The sequence below is a fragment of the Zerene cesonia genome, unplaced genomic scaffold (assembly GCF_012273895.1).
Source record: "Zerene cesonia ecotype Mississippi unplaced genomic scaffold, Zerene_cesonia_1.1 Zces_u001, whole genome shotgun sequence".
NCBI lineage: Eukaryota > Metazoa > Arthropoda > Insecta > Lepidoptera > Pieridae > Zerene > Zerene cesonia.
This window is the reverse complement of record NW_024045131.1, coordinates 4114913-4132946: the sequence shown is the minus strand read 5'-3', so window position 1 is coordinate 4132946 and position 18034 is coordinate 4114913. Positions and strand designations below refer to the sequence as shown.

General features: G+C 36.6%; 1 protein-coding gene across 2 annotated transcripts in view; it reads right to left on the bottom strand.

Annotated features, from left to right (window-relative positions):
• LOC119838211 (scavenger receptor class B member 1) overlaps positions 1–18034 on the bottom strand; it is a 75545-nt gene that overhangs the window by 31966 nt on the left and 25545 nt on the right. Inside the window, exon 1 of one of the 2 annotated variants that reach the window (XM_038364058.1) lies at positions 8052–8179. The exons of the other annotated variant lie outside the window; for it this stretch is intronic. Within the exon in view, the coding sequence (XP_038219986.1) occupies positions 8052–8172 (121 nt within the window). The 5' untranslated portion in view covers positions 8173–8179. Of the gene's footprint in view, positions 1–8051; positions 8180–18034 lie in introns of those variants that run through there. 2 annotated transcript variants of the gene reach the window in all.

Below are 18034 nucleotides of genomic sequence, written 5' to 3'. Positions count from 1 at the left end.
AAGATTCATCTATAGTCTATACTCTATAACAATAAATAAAATTCGAGTATCTATTTGTAAAATCAAACGCTTTTTGATGGTTGCATATATGTATACACAAATTGACAAATTTTTAAATTTCTATCGGTCTATCTGTTGTCGGCTCATCTCTGCAACGGCTGAACCAATTTTGATGGGACTTTCACTTATAGATAGGTGATATAATAAAAAATACCATGAGCTACTTTTTATACTAATAATCGCACAGGAACATAAGGATTAAGAGGAAATAGTCATTTACGCGGGCAAAACCACGGCCCTCGGCTTATATAAAATAAACTTATACTGTTTGTATCGTATCATATTGAGTATTAGATTTGATTTGAATATTATTGTATCGTGTAGTAAGAAATCGGCTTGCACCGTCGGCACAGGGCAGCACGCACACATTGCCACTACACGCGTACGTGTGCTCGCATACAACAACAATACGCTATTTACAAAATAAATAATAGTTTAAAAAAAACTAAAAAACACGCTTTAACAAAAATATTATATTTTTCAAATTGAAAAATGGAAAAATTTAATCAAACTAGTGTATTGTCATCGGTCCTCAATAAATCTACAAAGTTTGAACGAAATCTGGCCGTTTAAAGTGGGTCAAAATCGCGCCCAAAGAAGTCGGTTACAAACAAACATACAGGTGAAGCTAATAAAAATCATGTAAAAATCTATTGATTCTAATAGGAAAATAAATCACTATTAAATTACAATGTAGCTCGATGAACAACGCAACAAAAAATCTGAACGATCGGCCCGTACATAAACGTGATTTTATAATATTAAAATTGCACATTAAATGGTATCTCCATGGTTTTTTATATCATATGAAATTATCATACATCCTGAAGCACATTATACACTAGCTGCGCTCCGCGATTTCACCCGCGTAAGTCCGTATAGCGTAGGAATATCGGGTTAAAAAGTTGCCTATTTGTTTATTCCAGTTGTCCAGCTGTCTACGTACCAAATTTCATTGCAATCGGTTCAGCAGTTTTTGCGTGAAAGAGCAATAAACACACACCCATCCTTTTAAACTTTCGCATTTATAATATTAGTAGGATAGTAGGATTCTGTTGCATTGTATCTACACTCATATTATGGAGAGGAGACTTGAGTATTTTTGAAATATTGTATGTTTGTAACGTTTTCACGCAAAAACCAGTGGACCGATTTCAAAAATTCCTCCTCCATTAAGAAGCTGCAACTTCAATGCGTGACATAGGCTATACAATATGTACCACGGGCGAAGCCGAGCGCGAACAGCTAGTCATACATTATTCAAGACTTACAAAACACGCATTGAGCTCACGTTATATTTGATTCTAAAAATTTTGCAACCATCCAGACTATTATTTATTACCTAGGTATATTCAGTGATTTCTTGTACTAAAAATTAGCAAATACACTAGCTTACCGCCCGCGGCTTCGGCCGCATAGTCTAGAACTTTATTCAGATGTTTCACCCAAACTATGAAACACAAAAAATTATCATAAAATCTCTCTGTTGCGACGTAAAATCAATACAAAGAAACAAACACTTTCGCATTCATATGAAGTAAGCATTCGCACGTTTTAACTCGTTTATAGCAAAGATTATTGCATACTCTTAACTCACATAAATATATTCAATTAATTTCCTATTGACAAATAACTCAGTTTTGAGCCGTAGGAAGTTCTTTATAAACCACTAGCTTTTACCCGCGGCTTCGAACGCGTTAATTCAGATCAGTTTAATAGATGTTATCCTACTAATATTATAAATGCGTGAGTTTGTAAGGATGTGTGTGCGTTTGTTGCTCTTTCACGCAAAAACTACTCAACCGATTGCAATGAAATTTGGTACGTAGACAGCTGGACAACTGGACTAACATATAGGCAACTCTTTATCCCGATATTCCTACGGGATACGGAATTACGCGGGTGAAACTGCGGGACGCAGCTAGTTATACATATAAACACTACCTCTTGAATCACTGTATCTATTTAAAAAAAACCCTATCAAAATTACGTTACGTAGTTTCAAAGATTTAAGCATACATAGGGACATAGGGAGAGAGAAAGCGAAGCGACTTCTTTTTCTACTATATAGTGATTTACAAGTAATGTGCTTATTAAAGTGAACAAACTAATCGATCGACATTTCAGTTAAATATCATTACATTTCCATCTTCTCATTAGCCACGTAACGATATTGCTCAATAAGTTGGAGCCAAGGAAACGGCACGCAAAAAGCGACTCTCTCACTATTGGCACATTGATTATTACAGCGTGTAGCGTCGGCAAAAACACACAACCGACATGCTAGAATGCACCTTATTCACTTGGAGATAGAGTCGAAAATTATGTTTCGCCACACACAAGATGGCGACCGAGAAATAACTTCACGTACTTTTTACCACGAAACGAGCCATCAGGAAGTGAATTGTACACTTTTAGCAACAATCAGCCACACTCGACTTGTACGAGATTCGGTTTATATTTGGATATTTACGGAAATTGGCGAAATTGCGCAATGTTGCGAAGCGACAGGTTTTCATGTGTGAGAATCCTGATTCGTTTTTTCAATATATATTGTACTAAATTATGTTAAATTAGCTGCGACCCGCGGTTTCACTCGCGTAAGTCCTTATCCCGTAGGAATATCGAGATAAAAAGTTGCCTACATGTCATTTCAGTTGTCCAGCTGTCTACGTACCAAATTTCATTGCAATCGGTTCAGTAGTTTTTGCGTGAAAGAGCACCAAACACACACATCCTTACAAACTTTCGCATTTATAATATAAGTAGGATTAGTAGGATAGTAGGAAATAGGAAGAGTAGGATACATAGTGGGAGGACACTGCCGTCCAAGATACAGGCTCGGCCTAGTTTAGACGACCTAGTGTCCATAGTTATAAGTTGTTGGTTCAAGAATTTAAGCCACATATGCAATGTTAATGCAAAGTAAGGATAAATAATGATTTTTTTTTTAAATCTATCTATATTTTAACGAAAAAGAAAACACTCATTTCGGTGCAGCTCTTATAGGAAACTAAAATCGAAAACCATTGATGGTTTGAACAAAATCTTCCTTTACCCTACTTCTATTTTTCTTCTAAATTGAAGCAAATTGGAAACTATCTATTTCACAGAATTCATCACAAACCAGCCAGCCGTTTCCACAATGAGTAGCAGACATACAGACACACAGACTACACCGCTCGCACCAACCACACTTTCTCGCATTCCTACCGTTCGCTACAGTTATCTTGTTCACGCTTCGCTCTGTTTGCGATTTGAGAAATTAATTCTCATTGCGCGCTAGCTGAGGCGCGCGGCTTCTATCGCGTGGTACTCCGGTAAGTAGCCTATATATAGCTGGCTATAGCCGCTACCGACTACCCACAGCTGGCATAGCTGGCTATAGCTGGTATACCTGGGTATAGAATGGGTTCCAGCAAGCTGATCAGCTGTTTTCATGTCCATTGCAATCAGAAACCACCGCGAAGGAAGCGGCCCGTGCAGAAACCTAAATGACAATATTCCACATCCGCCAACTTACACTTGGCTAAATCTACACTGATATTATAAAGAGGAAACCTTTAAATTTTTGTATGTTTGTTACGTTATCACGCAAAAACTACTGGAGCTGGATTACAAAATTCTACCAATATTAGAAAGCTGCAACTTCACTGAGCTGCATAGGCTATGCCTATATATGTACCACGGGCCAAGTCGGGGCGAATAGCTAGTTTAAAATAAACATTAAATACACCTTTATTAAAACTGGGAGCGTTATGAAAAGCTGAGGTTGTGTGTTTGGTAGAAGAAATCTCCGAAAATGCTGGTTCAAAATGAAACATTATTAATGTTCTGAATGGTCGATCAGAGGCTATCACATCACGCTATCACCAGAAAAAGTGGACGCGGATGAAGCCGCGGGGTGTAGCTAGTATTATTAGGTACCTGGTAGAAATTTAAATGTATGATCTACCACAGATTAAATAGGTCAACGGTATATATAAGTAAAAATAAATTATCAAATTACTTACGCAGTTTCCAATAACAGTATAATACGACAATTTTTTCATCATTACCAGACAACAAATCACAGTACAACTTTATATAACATAATACCTTCCTTATAACCTGTGAATCACAATAAATCATTTTGAAGAAAAAAAAAACCATTGCCCACACGTAAATCTCGAATGGGACATTTGTAAAGAAATACGCGTTCGTAAAGTCGTTAATTAGATACGATCAAGTTTAATGGTATTATTGAATGTTTACGGCCGTTTCATGTGCGAATAATTAAAGTTATCGCTGAACAAGCGAATGCCTTTGTTAAGTCTTATGAGAATACCGCCGTTTCGCCAGTAATCAAGCTAGACAGACGCGTTCGATTGATAATGTTTCAATCTATATGGGTTTATGGAAATGCTAAGCAATTTTTGATGAATTTTGTCGTGGCAAAACGAAAAATATCGTTTGCTATTCCCATACTGATAAGTCATACTGACGTGAAGTTTTCATTTTAATCTGTTTTATCCTTTCACTCAAACCATATTTATCGTTCTGACAAAATTCATCAAAAATTGCTTAACATTTCCATCAACTGATATACATAGAATAATACAATTTCAAACGATGTTTTTACAACACTCAAACTTCGACTACAAGACCCATCCGTATCCAAACCTCCGGCACCTCACTGAACCCTCACACGATGCTCCAAATCCTTACCACCTACCATCCTACTACCATCTACGCGGAAACAACGATTTCACCACACGACATTCCAACGTCAAGTGCACGCCCCATCCATTTGCAGGCCGCGCAGGCGGCGCGCTTAACCTTGCCAATCCCCTCGACCCGCTCACTGTTACCCAACACAAAACACTGAATAATAAGTTAAACTACATTCACTATTACGCGTTAACTTACTATTGATGTGAAATAAAGATTTTTTGTTTTTTTTTTTTGTTGTTTCTAAACGACCTAACCTCAGGAACTGCTAGAACGAATAAAAATTATTACTAAGACGCTTCACCCGTATATTTATAGGTAACCTACTGCTTCAGACTCGATGTTGACCCACTTCAAAGGGACAGATTGAATTCAAACTCTGTACACTTATCGCGGATCGGTGACAATACAATAGTTTCATGAGTTTATCTTATTATCCTGATTAGGATCGCCGGGATTAAATCATACAAGCCTTCGCATTTATAATATTAGTAGTAAGTAGGATTATAAAAAGTTACTTGTGGTACTAATATTTTAATGAATTCAGGTAATTTTTCCAATTTTTACAACTCCAAAAAATGAATGGATGAATGAATGTATAAAAATTAATATATAAATTTTATTTAAGTTAAACGATCATTGATTTATTCGATTAAAAAAGCAACAGGTACATTTAAATGTCATTAAACAGAAAGTACAACCGACCTATGTGACATTTAAGTGATATCCAAAAACGAAAATTAAATGTGAAACATTGAAAAGGGAATTTAAAAATAGTGTACGTATTACACTATTTTTGTCCGATACCTGTTTTAATTCGAGACGATGACCTTTCATTGTGAAAAAGCTTGATTTAAAGAGGTTTGTCATTTTTGGCATATGACCACTTTTTGAAATAATCTATACTATTAATAATTTATTTCATACCAGCTGCGCCATGCGGTTTCACCCGCTTATGTCCGTATTCCGTAGCAATATCGGGATAAAAAGTTGCCTATGCGTTATTCCAGTTGTCCAGCTATCTACGTACCAAATTTCATTGCAATCGGTTCAGTAGTTTTTGTATGAAAGAGATATTTCTACCGAATACAGACGCGGGTGAAACAGCAGGGCGTAGCAAGTAAAAAATAAGCTCCGACTTACTACTTCATTCGCGAGCGCCGTCACGCTTAGAAGCTAGTATCTTATCTAACATCATCGTGAAATCTTCAAAAAGAGCTGTCGACTTAAAAATAGACAACCTAGGTCTCACTCCAGCGAAGGCCTAAATACTAAACTGGTTGCGGACAACCACAGATAACCTATTTTCGCCTGCGGTTACGTAATTGTAAACCAATGAGACCTCTCGCCGCTGAGATATCGCAATGTTATATCGTTTATTTATACAATGGTTTTTGTTAATTATTGGGATTACCTAATTGAGTTTTTTAATGAACGGGGAAGTCAGAATATATATTCGTTTAGATAAAAATGAAAACCAATCATTTATGAAAACCAATAAATAAATTTGATTCCAATGATTATGAAGAGATTTCATATTTCTATTCGGGCAACACGAAAATATGAGAATCATAGAAAAGACTTGGGCCAAATCGAAAAAAAATAGACCTCCACATATAAATTAAACAGTCCCTGAATGCAAGTCTGAATAGTATCATTGCTTCGATAAAAAAAAAACAATTTTTGGTGTGGCCAGATGACTACCGATTCTAAAAAAATCACCAGAAACAGGTTATCAACAAATACTCAGTAGGACCTAGCTTAGACCTGCCAGTGGGTGTGGTCAGTAATGCAGTGAATGACAAGTATGAAGTGGGCAAACCTCAAAACTGTGCTCCGCTGTTCATGTAAGAAGTATACAAGATTGATTGAAAACAAGTACCACAGTACAGTTACCCGACTGTGCTAGAAGACGAGTTAGGTATTTATGTACATGGGCACGCCTCGCCATCAGCTTGACGAATTTTAACTTCAGAGGCTTTGCTCGAAATTTCCAGCAATAATTAACGCAAGCTGGTGGACTCTTTGGGTAACAAAACTTCCCTTTAATACAGAAAATTAAATAGACAGCCACATGTACCTACATGCGTTAGTTTAAGAAAAGCTTTTATGGAAAGTAGAGAGAATGGCAATCATAAGCGGAAAAGAGGATCATAGAGAAAGGATCAAACTCAGTCGGAAAGCAAGACAGTATATAACGTCAGAAATTTCATCTCAGAAACTCAATAGATGGCAATTATGTTAGCGTAAATTATTTTGAAAATACTGAAAAACCCATACTGAAACTCTTACAAAATATTACTAGCCTTCTCTCTGCATAAGGCCATTATTCAAAGTATAGGATCAGAAGAAACTATCCCAAAAGCTTGCTTTCCGAACCGGTGGTAAATATTAAATTATATATTTCGACGGTTCATAAGGCGCTTTCTAAGGAAGCCTATATGAAGGAATAATTAATATTCGAACTTGAGTTTGAACCTTACTTCCCACGAACTGGCTAGATCTGGCGGAATTTAGAATCAACTAATTTAATTAAAATTAAATTAAAGCAATTGACATATATTAGCATTTTACATCGGTTACATTGGCCCTTGCCCAATATACTCATCGTGTAATATTACAACAAATCTATATACAGTTATCTTAACAGTAATATCTGAACCATAAACCGATCTCAAAAACAGAGTTAACAACGTGAATTTTCACTTAAAATGTAACTTTGGGAACAAACTAACAGAAAATTTATCATAACGAGTTGTTTTCCACGACTTCTCTATTTGAAATTAAACGTCACACCAACTTACTTCTAGGTATATCTTTATTGATCATTGTTACATGACGAACAGCTAAATTCTTAAACAATGACTCTAATTTCACTATCACGATCTTGTTACAGTTTAAATACGTATTCGTACAGGGTTATTCAATTTGTCTTTGTCAAATTTCTATTAATGAAAGCACGAAACTGTTTTGTTAGGCACCCGTAGGTGGTAGTTGTGGGACATGTATCGAAATTGCAAGAATTCTGACACTACGAAAAAAGAAAAATAAAATTCATGGAGCGCATACGAATTCCTATAGAGAGAAGTTAACAGAACAATATTTATATCACATAAACCACGCATTATAGTTAAAACAAACCGAACAGACACCGATAACATTACCGAAATCCATGCAATCGATAATCACGCCGATTTCACTAGCCAAGGCTATTGCGAAACGAAAACCGATAAATCTATATAGAACGTTCTAAATTCGAAATTATAAAACGGAACACTAACGTATCCCCCTCCTCTGGTGCAGGGCCCGAAATATGGTGACGGTCATTTTTCGAAAATGGAATACGCAACCATACGGCTGCGCGCGCGCAAACCGACTGCCGCTCGGGCGAAACGCGGTCATTTGAAATTTGCTTTTATTTCATTGTAATTCTCGCTGGCGTTTTGATACAATTGCTGTAATGAGCGTTATGATACGGTTTTAATACAATTTATCGTGATTCCGTAACCTTTCTCGCCGCTGCGGTGTGCGCGAGACCTGCTTCTTGTTGCATAACCTACATCATCTTTAGTTATGTGGTCGCTTTTTTTTAAAACGTCTTCTCAAAACGGAGGGGGACATCCAGCCGACTGTTCTTTGTGTTTATTACTTCACAACTTCATAGTGGGTGAACAGATTTTTATGATTTGATTAGCTGGCGCTTTCCATGTGGTCCCATTTTGACTCGTTAGGTCTGACAGGTTCTGACAAAGCAGTTAAGTATTTATTAAAAAATTATTATTTCAACCCTCTATATTAATATATAAAGTGTTTATTATTTAATTCATTCAGGGCAAATTAAACACGCCTAAATGTCTCTTCCGTCACAGAACCGGTATATATTCGGAAAGCCAGTCTGTTTATAAAACCCTGGTCCGACTTCCATGTGTTGATTTAGCTGTTATCCAATTATATTGTATAACATGCCTATGCTATTTATTTGTTCAGATGTTCTAAGATCAGCGAGGAAGTTAGAGAACTGAATTAAATAATTCTGTTCTACAAAAAAATGCCACTAACGTCCCTGGGGACGGAGGTACTACTCCTAAATTTGAAATGGGTCTAAATGACAACGACTCCCTATCAAACAGAAAAAGAATCGCGTCAATCGGTTGAAAACCCACGGAGTCATAAAGCCAAAACCTATTTAATGAATAAACAGTTGAGTTAAGCTGTATTATAGATATAACTTTATATTAATAGAAGATCTCATTTATCCATTGGATCCACATCCTTTTCCTCAACGATCCCAGTGTAACCCTTTAATCCCAATTCTCGAATCCCTTCCTCATCTTTTACTCTATAAAAGCGAGCAGCGCATTCGCAGAGGCACTTCCCCTGCAAATGTTCATCAGTGGAGGTGATCGCCTCCCATCAGGCGAACCACCAGCTCAGTTGCCCGCTATTACATAAAACAAAAACATTTACCAGAATGATCCATCCAATTGCATCGTCATTTCTTTATTACTTCATTATTCATAAGTTTCATTAATTATTCATTCATGATTTACAGCACAATGTCTCTCGTAAAACAAGCAACAAACGTGCCAATAAATCTTTTGTTATATGTTAATTGGTGTTTTCGAGCGAACATATAAAGTAATAACTACATAGTATAAAGCATAGCCGCTTCCCGCGTCTGTCCCTGTGCATGTTCGAGTGTGTATGCTTAGATCTTTAAAACTACATAATGGATTTTGATGAGTTTTAATAGATAGAGTGATTCAATAAGGTTTCGTCGTCTCAAAATCTACTATACTACTCCGAATATAACGAAACCGCGGGCAATAGCTAGTATTTAGTTAAAGTAAAAACAGGATCACAAATAAATAGAACTGGAAAACACGCTTTGATAATTACAATGAACTAAATTGTCTCACTCGCTCTTATACGACTATACCTACGTAGGGAAATCATTGAATCCTGCGGCGATCCTTATTAGGATAAGATAAACTAATGAAATTATTGTATTGTCACCGATCCTTGATAAGTATACATAGTTTGTATTCAATCATCCGTTTCGAGTGGACCAAAATCGAATCTAACGGAGTACATAACATACAAGCATACATGTGAAGCTTCATGGTTCAAAGAAAAACAATAATCGTTAAACAGAAATATTTCTAAACACGACATCCACTACATCCTCCATCTATTTTCTAATCAGATACATAAGCTACGCCATTGCCAAGTACCATCAAAATCCGTTAAACAGTATTTGCGTGAAAGAATAACAAACACACATCCATCCCCACAAACTTCACAGCACCAGTAGGAAACCTATCAGAAACAAAAGAATAAAAAAAAAACCCATCAAAAGTGCAAAATTATTGAAACCATTACACACACTAACAACGGGCAATGTTTACACAACACTCGCCACGTCTGTTTGTCTTTGTAGTGCGCTGCGGTTCCTTGTTTGCGTCGTGTTTTGTAAACACACGACTTAACTAGCTTGGCCGAGTGAACGTGTGCGTGTGTGATCATACAGCTAAAATCTAATTCAAATATTTATTTAATCAATGAGATCTCTTCTGGAAGCAAATTCGAATCAAAAATCGCTTGAAACAAATCAAACTCAAGCGCGGAGTTTGATTGATTCCTCGAGTGATTGTTCGGGTGAAATCCCGGGGCGCAAATAGTTCCACTTCCTACTAATATCATAAATGCGAAAGTTTGTAAGGATGCCTGTGTGTTTGTTATTCTTTCACACAAAAAGTACTGAACCGATTGCAATGAAATTTTGTACGTAGATAGCTGGACAACTGGAATAACGTATGGGTAACTTTTTATCCCGATATTCCTACGGATTACAGACTTACGCGAGTGAAACCGCGGGGCGTACCTAGTCCCTACTAATATTATAAATGCGAAAGTCACTCTGTCTGTCTGTCTGTTAGGCTTTCACGCCTAAACCACTGACTCGATTTTGATAAAATTTGGAATGAAGATAGAACTGAACTTGGGAAAGGACATAGGATACTTTTTATCGCGAAAAAAGGGTAGAAAGAGTTGAAAGAGGGGATGACAGTTCGTTATTGTCAAACCGATTTCGATGAAACTTGGTATGAAGATGGAGCTAAACGTGGGAAAGAACAAACCATACTTTTTAATGCAAAGAAAATACTCCTTACCATGTCGCGCGATATAAGCGAATTCTACGCGGGCGAAGCCGCGGGCGAAAAGCTAGTATGTTATAATTGACTTATAATATTAATAGCTCAGAGGATAGTATCGGTTACTTACTGGGAAAACTATTATGCAATAGTTTACAAGGTAATCTTATTATTCTACGGAATATTTTGTATCCGGTGTTGTGATCGATACATCTGTTATAATATATCCTACTATAATCCTACTAATATTATAAATGCGAAAGTTTGTACGTATGGATGGAAGTTTGTTACTCTTTCACGCGAAAACAGCTAATCGTATCTACATGTAATTTGGTACAGAGATAGATTTTAGTATGGATCAGTACATAGGCTACTCTTTTTTAGCCGGTTAGCATGCGAGCGACGCCGCGGGTAACAGCCAGTTATCCCTACTAATATTATAAATGCGAAAGTAACTCTGTCTGTCTGTCTGTTACTTTCACGCCTAAACCACTGAACCAATTTTTTTGTAATTTGGTATGAAGGTAGAACTAAACTTGGGAAAGGACATAGGATAATTTTTATCGCGAAAAAATGGTAGAAGGTGTTGAAATAGGGAGATGAAAGCGATATAACCGAATTCCACGCGGGCGAAGCCGCGGGCGGAAAGCTAGTATTATATAGTATTGATGGTTTGCGCTGATGAAATCTCTCACCATCATTAAGACGGCTAGTAAAAGCCATTTCCTTACATAATGTGTTGCTACACACGAGTTAGTTACAATATTGCGATGTTATTTCAGTATGTAATAAGTTATAACAGTATGTGTTGACTGTAGTGGAAGGGGGGGGTTACGTTTTTCGAAACATTACAACATATTAATTCCCAGCTGCGCCCCGCGGTTTCACCCGCGTAAGTCCATATCCCGTAGGAATATCAGGATGAAAAGTTGCCTATGTGTTATTCCAGTTGTCCAGCTGTCTATGTACCAAATTTCATTGCAATCGGTTCAGTAGTTTATGCGTGAAAGAGCAACAAGCACACACACATTCTTACAAACTTTCGCATTTATAATATTAGTAGGAAGTAGGAAGTATAGTAGTAGGATTTTAGATGCGTTTTTGTAAAGTGATAATTCATGTTACATTTTTTATGTCATAGCGGGCAACAGCTGGTGGTTCGCCTGATGGTAAGCGATCACCTTCACCCATGAACAGTGGGAGCCGAAGGCCCAAATCCTTTTGACTTCCCAGTCCTTTCGTTTATTCCTCTCGCCAATCTTTTCTTCATCCCTACCCAATTTGAAATCGACAATCCACTTATACAAGCGTAAGGTCTGCAAACGACCTTACGTCTCTCCAAATGTTCACGGGCGGTGGTAGCGTTCACCATCAGCTCCATCCCACCAGCTCCATTGCCGACTGTGACCAAAAAAAAAAAAATCTTGTTTCGCTCAAAGATACGAACGAACACTGCACGATAAAAAGAAAGATCTAGAATATTTATCTAGTGTCACGCGTAGGTTTAGCATAACCTATCAGAAGTGACACAAACACCCGTCGTCTCGGCCGCGGCGGTCCCCGGTTCAAAGTACGCGCGTACAAACTGGTTGTACGCTGACTGCGGCCATGTAACATCCTCCTCCCTCCATCTCTATATATGTATATGAGATTCTCGTGTCACTGTGTTAGTTAGTATAACTACTCCTCCGAAACGGCTGGATCGATGATCATGAAATTTTGTGTGCATATATAGAGTGAGGCAGAACAGCGTTTGCCGGGTCAGCTAGTAATACTATAATTCTTAGGCATAGCTCTTATGGATATTAGTTGTGGAGATGTCAAACAGATTACCAGCGCGTGGTGGAAAATTTTTGATGCAGTTGTGAGGAAGCGGAAGTCATTTCGGCGATGGTAACGGCAGAAATTAATCTACATTAATGCTATAAAGAGGACTTCAAAAATTCATTAGAAAGCTGCAACTTCACTGAATGACATAGGCTCTATACGTACCACGGGCGAAGCCGTGCGAACAGCTAGTACGTGAATAAATCCCTACTAATATTATAAGCGCGAAAGCCTGATCATCTTAACACCTAAACCACTGAACCGATATTGATGCAATTCAACAACAAATAGTTTGAGACAAGACGGGCCAGAAGTTTTAACTTCATTTATCCCACGGGGACTTACATCCACACGAATCCCAAAGAATTTTGTGGCTACAACGCCGTCTGTCTACACTTACCTATGTATGCGCGGGCGCAGGCGGAATACCAGCGTATGAATAAAAGAACAAACAACATACACGACGATTTAATAGCATAATAAATAATATATCATGCACAAAACAAAAACACAGAGACAAATAAAAAGGTATGGAAATAAACGACAAAATAAACAAATAATTAAAATTGAATAACGACGCGAACACGGTGCTCGCAATAAAAACGAAAAACAAAAATAAAAGCAAATTCAACCGAAACTTAGTTCCAAAGAAAACAGCGTACAAAGAGACAAAGAGACGCGTCTCTCATATAGACTTCTCAGTATTGAAACGGTGTCGTTGTTTTATCATCATATTTTTAATAATACAATAAATCAGATGCTATCGGCGCGATGGGCGCATCGTGTGGAACATGAGTTTGGATGAGTCGCTTCCAGCCCGCGGCGTCGCTCGCTTTTGTCTCACGTACAACTTACGTTCAGTTACCTTCAACAACTTTTTACTTATTTAATTAAGCAAAGTTGGTTCCAACTCTAAACTCCTAACTAAATAGTCTCACTTGCTCTTATATAGAGTATGCGTATGGAAAAACACACACACACGAACGCACACACGCACTCACGCACGCACACACACGCACGCACGCACGCACGCACACACTCACACACAAGCATGCAGGAATATGAAGTAATTGTTAGCATTTCTTTTTATAAGTGTACAGTTTTATTTTAATTAAACATATTGTTGTAATGTTGTTACTTGTTGGATTACAAATAAATAAATAAAAAATAAACGATTTTATCATAGCGATCCTTATTGGGATCATAAAATATGACAAGCGTGCAAAGTTCGAATTGAATCCGTCTGTTTGTCCGTTCGAAGTGGGTCGAAATCGAGTCTAAAGCAGTCGGTTACATACAAACATACAGGTGAAGCTGATAAACGCCTGCTATATGTACGTGTTTGTTTTACAAAATTCCTCTTTCCAGTATAACATAAAAAAAACCATCGAAACACCATAATACGTTTAACCTGCAACATCATTAAGTACACCATCACGATCACGTCGTCAAAAGTGTCACGGAAGAAATCTCGGAAACAACAAAAGTGTACAAGAAGCGAATCACTAACCATCCCAATATACTTGCAGTCAATTTAATGAACACTCAAAAAAAGCCGTTCGAAGGCTAAAAACGAAGATTCCTCAAGGCCTACTCCGAGAGATCTAATAATAAACGGGGTAGTCACTGGACGGCTTCCGTGCAAAACAGTTTAGCTAAATAAAATACTCCACATATTGCTGAATATCTCATTAATTGATAGATTGCAATATAAACAATAAAAAAAATAAGCCATTAAAAGTTACGGGAAGCAATTAACGTAGGTGCCTACGATGGGGGGGGGTTTTATATATTTATTTTGTCTATTTCCGAATAAGAACAATTTGATAATTAATTAATGTTAATTAAAATGTTCATTAATATATTATTAACAATGACATCGAATACGATTCCATAATCGTTAAAAGACGATTAAATTACGCATATATTTTGACGCCTCGGCGCTGACACGCTTGGGTTGGTGATTATGGAGGTATTTTTAACCGACTTCCAAAAAATGAGGTTATCAATTGTCGTCCACGTTTTGGTGTATTCGTTGCGGGTTGATTGCAATTTTTAAAGATTAATATCAATGCTGCTTTTAACTATATTAACCTGTATGGTTATATAACCTGGTGATTTTTTTTTAATTGCGATAGTCGACGATTGTTAAAAAAAAAATACATTTTATAAATACTTGTAAAAATAACTCGAATCATAAATTTTCGAGTTTGAGTCGACTTTTTGAAATATGTACATACAAAATAAGGTTCGTTTGAGTACTTTCATTGAATATTTAAGTTTTCGTTTGAGTTTAAATTTATTTAGCACTTTTTGAAATGGGTTACAAACGAGGATCGTTCATGTACTTACTTACAGTGAAAGAAAGAAAGAAAAGAAAGAAAGAAAGAAACATTTATTTGAACAGTGCAGTTTGAACAGTGAATATTTGAGTTTGAGTTTGGCCGGATAGATTTTGACGGAACTTTACACTGGCAGTTGATGTAATAAGGAACGACTTGGTCTACTATTAAATACAATTGGAAACGTAAAAAGAAAAAACAATCTTCGCATGCGAAATCGTGGGGCGCAGCTAGTTAGTAAATAAATTTTAAGATTTATGTGTTTTTTGGTTTTTCTTGTAGATAACGTAATTTATAAAATACAAAAGAGAAGGTCAAATAAAAGGAAAATTAAGATAACAAGCAAAAAAGGTTCAAAGATATGTAAATTGCGGGAAACTAATTAAATAAATTTATTATATGAATAAGCTTATCTGTGTGAGTAATTTGTTTTATAAGTGATTAAATTATTGTATTTGAATATTTTAATTTGTTTTAAAAATTGTTTTGTTTGTTTGATTGTTCATTTGTTTCCCATGTAATGTTATGTTTTGCCGAGCTAAAAAGGAAGCTAGAGAGTCTAAATTATCTGCAGATACAAAAATCTTCACTACACACTATAAAGCAAAGTCGCTTCTCGCGTCTGTGTGTATGTATGCTTAGATCTTTAAAATTACACTACGGATTTTAATGGCTTTTTTTATGAGATATTGTGATTGAAGAAAAAGGTTTATATGTGTTATAACATCTATTAAACCACTCCGGATTTCATGCGCGAAGCCGCGGACGAAAGCTAGTAATATGTACAACGCAAAGGTGACTTACTGACTGATGTATCAAGGCACAGCCCAAACAACTGGACCGATCGGGATGAAATTTGGCATGCAGATAGCCGCTGTAACGTGTACCGATAAACTGCTTATTTAAATATTACAAACAGACATTCCAATTTTTATTTATTGGTATATTTATAACTACAATATAACAATAACTACTTACATAAGAAAAAAAATAATAAAATTATATATACGTAGTTAAGAACAACACTACACGCTATAATGTCAGAATCAAGTTAATTTTCTGAGTATATATACGTAAATATTACAATTAATCCTAATCAGGCTAATAAGATAAACTCATGAAACTGTTGTATCGTCACCGATCCGCGATAAGTGTACAGAGTTTGAATTCAATCTGTCCGTTTGAAGTGGGTCAGAATCGAGTCTAAAGCAGACGGTTACATACAAACACTATGTTATGTTGTTAAGCGAATAAAAGTGTGTTATTCAAAAAATATAATCTACCCATATACTATATACTATGTATATTAAATACCTATTAATTTACTGTTATTTTTTTATAATTCAAGTAGACTTTAACTACAGGAAATAAGTTAAAAACATACATAATTAATATCAAATTAATATCAGGGCCTTTCAGCCTCGTTCTAACGAACTTTATTCACGCGTTAGCCGTGTATAAATAAATGAATGAACATATTTAAATAAACTAAAAATCGGTTAAAAAAAAAACACATCTGAAAAATCTCTCAATAAACGTAAAATCCTTGATATATGAATTCATTATGATATTCCCACCGAAAACAACACAATTAATATTCCGATAAAAACCTAACTGATCATACCTGTTTCTTGAGACACGATTTTTTTACTATATGAATAATAATTGGAAAAAAAAAACATAGGTATCAGGAAATACCATATATATATTGAATAGAAATCTCGCCAGAGAGTGGCTGGGGTGATTTTTTTATGTCACCATCGGCAGTGGAGCTGGTGGGACGCCTGATGGTAAGCGCTACCACCGCCCATGAACATTTGGAGAGGCGTAAGGCCGATTGGATACTGACTCCATATGATTTGTTCTCATTAGCTGTTTAGTTTATATTCAATGCATAAAGAAAGCAATACTTTCACGTATTTATTACTTACTAGCTTCCCGCCCGCGGCATCGCCTGCCTCCATAGTGTTCTCACCTTTTAAACCTTCCCTGGACTATTCAGAATGCACCAAAACCATGATTATAAAAATCAGACCAGCCATTTTCGACTTATAGCGAGACCGACGAACAGCAATTGATTTATATATAAGAAGATGCATATAGACATAATATAACATTTTATATAATAAACATCAAATAATCTACTATAGATTTAAATTATTTCTGCTCCTCACCAACGAATAACGCATATTAACAAAAATACAAATAGAAAAAAAAAACATATAAAAACCTAACACGAGCAGAGCCAGGGCGATCATCTAGCAGACCATACCATCATAAACTGCAACAACCATTGCGTAGCGTAACACACAAACATATTAAAACACTTCGTCCAACTCAACTTGCGTCAGTAATGTTTATTTAATTCTATATTTACCCAGTACGATGTCACGCTTCGCAAATATTTTGACAAGTCTCTTAGAAGTACACTAGCTGCGCCCCGCGGTTTCACACGCGGACAATACTCATACTGTTTCGTACCTAAAGGAACGTAACGTATTTTGGAACATGGGTTTCCATCTATTTTCCATTAAAATTGCATCCCAATCGGTGATGTGTTTCAGCCGTGCAAGCGTAACAGAGAGACAGATTTGCATTCATGACCTAAGAACGGATTCTTAGGTAATTATACAGACTTGGCTTGATGGGCGTTGGACATACATACAAATTAAGTTCACACTATCGCACTACATATAATATTACTAACTGCGCCCCGCGGTTTCACCCGCGCCATTCCGTATCCCGTAGGAATATCGGGATAAAAAGTTGCCTATATGTTATTCCAGTTGTCCAGCTGTCTACGTACCAAATTTCATTGCGATCGGTTCAGCAGTCTTTGCGTAAATGAGCATCAAACACACGAAGGTAAACAAACACACAGCGTGGTTCGTGACCAATTCGAGGTGGAGTAATTAAATATTTGCACAGTGGGTTTTTCCC